Source organism: Palaemon carinicauda, unplaced genomic scaffold (genome assembly GCF_036898095.1).
Source record: "Palaemon carinicauda isolate YSFRI2023 unplaced genomic scaffold, ASM3689809v2 scaffold2652, whole genome shotgun sequence".
Classification (NCBI taxonomy): Eukaryota; Metazoa; Arthropoda; class Malacostraca; order Decapoda; family Palaemonidae; genus Palaemon; species Palaemon carinicauda.
Window position 1 is genome coordinate 1 of NW_027170301.1, and position 7500 is coordinate 7500.

The 7500-nt window shown below is 32.3% G+C and overlaps 1 protein-coding gene across 1 annotated transcript in view; it reads left to right on the forward strand.

Moving 5' to 3' along the window:
- Positions 1-6: 6 nt before the first annotated feature.
- LOC137636276 (uncharacterized) overlaps positions 7-7500 on the forward strand; it is a 20759-nt gene continuing 13265 nt past the window's right edge. The window contains exons 1-2 of the mRNA XM_068368704.1: positions 7-72; positions 4438-4598. Of these exons, the coding sequence (XP_068224805.1) occupies positions 42-72; positions 4438-4598 (192 nt within the window). The 5' untranslated portion in view covers positions 7-41. The remainder of the gene's footprint in view (positions 73-4437; positions 4599-7500) is intronic.

Here is a 7500-nt window from a genome sequence, read left to right on the forward strand (position 1 = left end):
ATGCTGGACAATACGAGTGTCAGGTCTCCACCGAGCCCAAGATGAGCCAGCTCTTCAATCTGCGAGTCGTTAGTGAGTACATTTCATAACCTGTTGTTCAGCCTACAAGTTGTTAATAAGTAGATCTCATAACCTGCTCTATTAGTTCCTAACCTGCTCTTCAGTCTTCCATTCGTTATTAAGTAGATTTAATAACCTGTTCTTCAGCCTACAAGTTGTTAATAAGTAGATTTCATAACCTGTTCTTCAGCCTACAAGTTGTTAATAAGTAGATTTCATAACCTGCTCTCTTAGTTTCTAGCCTGTTCTTCAGCCTTCCATTCATTATTAAGTAGATTTAATAACCTGTTCTTCAGCCTACAAGTTGTTAATAAGTAGATTTCATAACCTGCTCTATTAGTTCCTAACCTGTTCTTCAGCCTTCCATTCGTTATTAAGTAGATTTAATAACCTGTTCTTCAGCCTACAAGTTGTTAATAAGTAGATTTCATAACCTGCTCTATTAGTTCCTAACCTGTTCTTCAGCCTTCCATTCGTTAGTAAGTAGATTTAATAACCTGTTCTTCAGCCTACAATGTAGAGGTTCAAACTGGCGGTTATGGCATTCCCTCCAAATACTTCTATCAAACCTTGCAAACAATTTCTACCTATTTTCACCAGACAAAAACTTCCTGTCACTATCACCAACAATGTAGAGTTCAAACTGGTGGTAATGACTTTCAATCCAAATACTTCAAACTATCAAATCTCACAAATAATTTCAAACTTTTTTCCACCAGACAAAAACTTTTCGTCACTATCACCAATTATGTACAGTTCAAAGTGATGGTTTAAGCCTCTTTCCCTCCAAAGACTTCCAATTATCAAACCTTACAAACAATTTCTACCTACTTTCACCAGACAAAAACTTTTCTACACCATCACCGACAATGTAGACTACCGAGTTGATCATGGCTTTCCCTCCGGAGTACTCTAAGCAAGGGGGGTGAAGGTACAACTGAATAATCATACTATCACACCAGGAACCAAAATATCATCATAGCAGTAAACATCCAGTAATAATAATTGCAGAATCATTTGTCATAAATTTTCCCCATAATGTTCAACCATCAGCTGAAATTAAAATAATCATGTGCTGTTAATCACTGACATTTTAACTGATGTACATCATAACAATAGACAAAAATAAAGTCTCTGATTACTGCATAACCCCCCTACCCCCCAACAACCCCACAACAACCCCATAACAACCCCAAAACCCTCCACAATCCCCCTTTAAAACCTCAACCTTTATCAGTAATCCATAAATATATACACATTTTATGTTAGCTATTTTCTCATTTAATTTTATTTCTTTTAGTCATTGGAAGAGTTTAACGTTTAATATTTTTTTTATCTATTATGTACGTATATCGGAGAGCTTTGTTCAGCGCGATGTTGAAAGAACTCATTTTGTAATATAGCAGAGCAATTAAAACGGTTGGTGAAATCATTTTGTTTTTCGAAATAAAATTGTAGCGTCGGAAAGGTCGGAAGGTTTTGGTATAATAACTAGGATTTTACTGTGTATATATATATATATATATATATACACATATATATATATATATATATATATTTATATACATATATAGACAGCTTTGTTCAGCACGATGTTGAAAGAACTCATTTTGTAAATATAGCAGAGCAATTAAAACGGTTGGTAAAATCATTTTGTTTTTCGAAATAGAATTGTAGCGTTGAAAAGGTCGGAAGGTTTTGGTATAATAACTAGGATTTTACTGTGTGTGTATATATATATATATATATATATTTATATATATATATTTAAAAATGTATATATGTTCGTCTGAATAATCATATTAAAGAGTCCCTTTTCCTATATAAGCTTTAGCCAAAGTTTAACGTTATAGAATTTCTAACAACTCCTTTGCTACCAAAAATCTTTACCGTAAGAATATATTGAATTTGAGTTGCATATAGGTAGCAAATAAATTTTGAGTATAGATATAGATAGAATGAAATAACCATATATATATATATATATATATATACATATACATAATTATATATACATAATTATATATATATATATATATATATATACGTATATAATCAAAGAGAAAATTACTCAAATAGGGAATTAATTAGAGAGCCTATAACATAGCAATTAAATTCTGTTTATACATATAGAATAAAACACCCAAAGAGATCAAAGAATTAAACAAAATATTAAAAACAGGTAATTAATCTCTCTCTCTCTCTCTCTCTCTCTCTCTCTCTCTCTCTCTTCCCAACAATACCTCAAAGAAGTAAATAAAGTATTAAAAATACAGGTAATTAATCTCTCTCTCTCTCTCTCTCTCTCTCTCTCTCTCTCTCTCTTTTCCCAACAGTACCTCAAAGAAGTAAATAAAGTATTAAAAATACAGGTAATTAATCTCTCTCTCTCTCTCTCTCTCTCTCTCTCTCTCTTTTCCCAACAGTACCTCAAAGAAGTAAACAAAATATTAAAAACAGGTAATTAATCTCTCTCTCTCTCTCTCTCTCTCTCTCTCTCTCTCTCTTCCCAACAATACCTCAAAGAAGTAAATAAAGTATTAAAAATACAGGTAATTAATCTCTCTCTCTCTCTCTCTCTCTCTCTCTCTCTCTCTCTCTTTTCCCAACAGTACCTCAAAGAAGTAAATAAAATATTTAAAAAAGCATTATTAATCTCTTTCTGTCTCTCTCTCTTTTCCCAACAGTACCTCAAAGAAGCAAATAAAATATTTAAAAAAAGCATTATTAATCTCTTTCTGTGTCTCTCTCTCTTTTCCCAACAGTACCAAAGGTGGCCATATTACCTCCAGGAGACAGATTTGCTCTCTCTCTCTCTCTCTCTCTCTCTCTCTCTCTCTCTCTTTTCCCAACAGTACCTCAAAGAAGTAAATAAAATATTAAAAAACAGGTAATTAATCTCTCTCTCTCTCTCTCTCTCTCTCTCTCTCTTCCCAACAGTACCTCAAAGAAGTAAACAAAATATTAAAAATACAGGTAATTAATCTCTCTCTCTCTCTCTCTCTCTCTCTCTCTCTCTCTCTCTCTTTTCCCAACAGTACCTCAAAGAAGTAAATAAAATATTAAAAAAAAACATTATTAATCTCTTTCTGTGTCTCTCTCTTTTCCCAACAGTACCTCAAAGAAGTAAACAAAATATTAAAAACAGGTAATTAATCTCTCTCTCTCTCTCTCTCTCTCTCTCTCTCTCTCTCTCTCTTCCCAACAATACCTCAAAGAAGTAAATAAAGTATTAAAAATACAGGTAATTAATCTCTCTCTCTCTCTCTCTCTCTCTCTCTCTCTCTCTTTTTTCCCAACAGTACCTCAAAGAAGTAAATAAAATATTGAAAAAAACATTATTAATCTCTTTCTGTGTCTCTCTCTCTCTTTTCCCAACAGTACCAAAGGTGGCCATACTACCTCCAGGAGACAGATTTGCTCTCTCTCTCTCTCTCTCTCTCTCTCTCTCTCTCTCTTTTCCCAACAGTACCTCAAAGAAGTAAATAAAATATTAAAAAACAGGTAATTAATCTCTCTCTCTCTCTCTCTCTCTCTCTCTCTCTCTCTCTCTCTCTCTTCCCAACAGTACCTCAAAGAAGTAAATAAAATATTCAAAAAAAACATTATTAATCTCTTTCTGTGTCTCTCTCTCTTTTCCCAACAGTACCATCAAAGAAGTAAATAAAATATTAAAAAAAAACATTATTAATCTCTTTCTGTGTCTCTCTCTTTTCCCAACAGTACCTCAGAGAAGTAAATAAAATATTAAAAAAAACATTATTAATCTCTTTCTGTGTCTCTCTCTTTTCCCAACAGTACCTCAGAGAAGTAAATAAAATATTAAAAAAAACATTATTAATCTCTTTCTGTGTCTCTCTCTTTTCCCAACAGTACCTCAGATAAGTAAATAAAATATTAAAAAAAACATTATTAATCTCTTTCTGTGTCTCTCTCTTTTCCCAACAGTACCTCAGAGAAGTAAATAAAATATTAAAAAAAACATTATTAATCTCTTTCTGTGTCTCTCTCTTTTCCCAACAGTACCTCAAAGAAGTAAACAAAATATTAAAAATACAGGTAATTAATCTCTCTCTCTCTCTCTCTCCTCTCTCTCCTCTCTCTCTCTCTCTCTTTCCCAACAGTACCTCAAAGAAGTAAACAAAATATTAAAAATACAGGTAATTAATCTCTCTCTCTCTCTCTCTCTCTCTCTCTCTCTCTCTCTCTCTCTCTTTTCCCAACAGTACCTCAAAGAAGTAAATAAAATATTTAAAAAAGCATTATTAATCTCTTTCTGTCTCTCTCTCTTTTCCCAACAGTACCTCAAAGAAGCAAATAAAATATTTAAAAAAAGCATTATTAATCTCTTTCTGTGTCTCTCTCTTTTCCCAACAGTACCAAAGGTGGCCATATTACCTCCAGGAGACAGATTTGTCAAGTCAGGAAGTCAGGTGCAAGTGGACTGTCAGATCTCTGACGTGGTCCAACTGCCGGATTACATTTTCTGGTACCGGGAGGACAAGAGAGTTCTAGATCAGATGGATCCTAACATGCTGGTAAGTGTGAGATTTGTGTGTGAGATAAGTGTGTGAGATTTGTGTGTGAGATAAGTGTGTGAGCTTTATGTGTGAGATAAGTGTGAAAGATTCCTGTGAGATAAGTGTGTGACTTTGTGTGTGAGATAAGTGTGTAAGATTTGTGTGTGAGATAAGTGTGTGAGATTTGTGCGTGAGATAACTGTGATATTTTGCTTTCACTGTTGTGTGAGGTAAGTGTGAGTTTTGTATTTTTCACAATTATGTGATTAAGTGTGAGATTTTTATTGCTAGTAAGTGTGGCATTTCAAGTTGTCCATTGAAGTGCTGTGACTTTGTGTGTGAGATAAGTGTGATATTTTACTTTCACTGTTGTGTGGTTGGGTGTGAGATAAGTGTGAGTTTTGTATTTTTCACTATTGTGTGATTAAGTGTGAGATTTCTATTGCTAGTAAGTGTGGCATTTCAAGTCCTCCATTGAAGTGCTGTGACTTTGTGTGTGAGATAAGTGTGATATTTTACTTTCACTGTTGTGTGGTTAAGTGTGAGATAAGTGTGAGTTTTGTATTTAATTGTTGTGTGATTAAGTGTGACATTTTAAGTTGTCCATTGAAGTGCTGTGACTTTGTGGGTGAGATAAGTGTGATATTTTGCTTTCACTGTTGTGTGGTTGAGCGTGAGGTAAGTGTGAGTTTTGATTTTTCACTGTTGTGTGATTAAGTGTGGATTTTTATTGCTGGTAAGTGTGAAATTTTACGTTTTCCATTGAAGTGTTGTGACTTTCTGTGTGAGATAAGTGTGAGTTTTGCTTTCATTGTTGTGTGATTAAACGTGAACTTTGATTATACTATTGACTGATTGAGTGTGAGATAAGTGACGTGTGAATTGTGTTTCCACTATTGCTAGAATCAAGTGTGATTTCTGCTTACATTATCACGTGACTGAGTGTGAGATGAGTCTGCTTTTTTCTTACATTATTGTTTGCTTGCGTGAGATAAGTTTGAGTAGAGTATTGATTTCATTATGAATGTGATTTTTCCTTTCGTTATTACATGACTGAGTGTGAGATAAGTATGAGATTTGCTTTCATTATTACATGATTGAATGTGAGATAAGTGTGAGATTTGCTTTCATTGTTATGTGACTGAGTGTGATATAAGTATGAGATTTGCTTTCATTTTTACGTGACTGAGTGTGAGATAAGAGTGAGACTTCCTTTCATTATTATTGATTGAGTGTGACATGAGTGTGATTTTTGCTTTTGCTATTGCGATGATAAAGTATGAGATAAGTTTGAGTTTTACTCTCATTATGACGTGACTGAGAGTGAGAAAAGTATGACTTGCTCTCCCACTGTTGCGGAAATCAAGATTAACTCTTCCTTATACCATTGCGAGATTGTGAGATAAGTGTGAATTTAACGCTGACTATTACGATGATCAATTGTGAGATAAGTTTGAATTCTGATTCCTTTATTGCAATAATCGAGTTTGATACGTGTGACTTTTGTTTTCACTAGTGTAAGAATCAAGTGTGAGATAAGTGTAACATTTATTTAAAATATTGTGTGATTATGTAAGATAAGTGTGACGTTTACTTAAAATATTGTGTAATAATGTGAGATCAGCTGGACTCTTACTTACAATATTGTGTGATCATGTGAGATCAGCTGGACTTTTACTTACAATATTGTGTGATTGTGAGATAAGATGGACTTTTACTTACAATATTGCATGATTATGTGAAATCAGTTGGACTTTTGCTTACAATATTGCATGATTATGTGAGATAAGCTGGACTTTTACTTACAATATTGCGTGATTTTGTGAGATAAGCTGGACCTTTATTTACAATATTGCGTGATTATGTGAGATGAGCTGGACCTTTACTTACAATTTTGCATGATTATGTGAGATAAGCTGGACTTTTACTTACAATATTGCATGATTATGTGAAATAAGCTGGACTTTTGCTTACAATATTGCATGATTATGTGAGATCAGCTGGACTTTTAATTACAATATTGTGTGATTATGTGAGATCAGCCGGACTACCAACAACATTGCATGATAAAGTATGAGATCATTTTTATCTTCACTTCCACTATTACGATAATCGAATGTGAGATCAGTGTGATTGTATCTTCATAAAAGAGAACATTCTTAGAACATATTAATATTGTCTTGTTCAAGTTAGAACAAAGTTATTTCCATCTGATTGAATTCTATTGTGATACGTCAATTTGAATTTGGAGTAATTTCTAGATTTTCTTTTCCATGGATGACGTAACACAGATATTTTTCCATTATGGTAGAGTTCTGGCTTTTTCTTAATGGTGGAAGATGGTAGAAATCCAAATGTTTTTTTTTTTATTATATTGGAAAGATATATTGTCATTATATAATGGGAAAATATTAAAAAACAAATTCTTTCTAGTAAATGCACATTAAAAAAACTCGTCAAATCAGATGGAAATGAAAAAAAAAAAAAACTTTATCTTATTATTATATTAAAAAATAAACTTTCTTATCATTTACTAAAGGTACACAAAAAAAATCGTCAAATCGGAGTAAATGAATAAAAATACTTTACTATGACATTAAAATAGAAAAAAAAATCGATATTAGAAAAATGGAAAACCAATAAAATATTATATTCTAGAAAAAGAACACAAAAATTCTCGTCAAATTGGAGGATAAAGAAAAAAAAACCATGTTATTAATATAAAAAAAAATCATTTCAATTTGGGTTATTAGGAAAAAAAAAACTATCGTGGTAAATAAATTACAATTATAATTCCAAGACATGAATTTAGAAAAAAAAAATATTCTTTTAATTTCAAATATCAAATAATTTCGTGAATATTATAAAATAAAAGATAATGTGGTGAATGAATTAATATATCGATAATCATATCATTTAA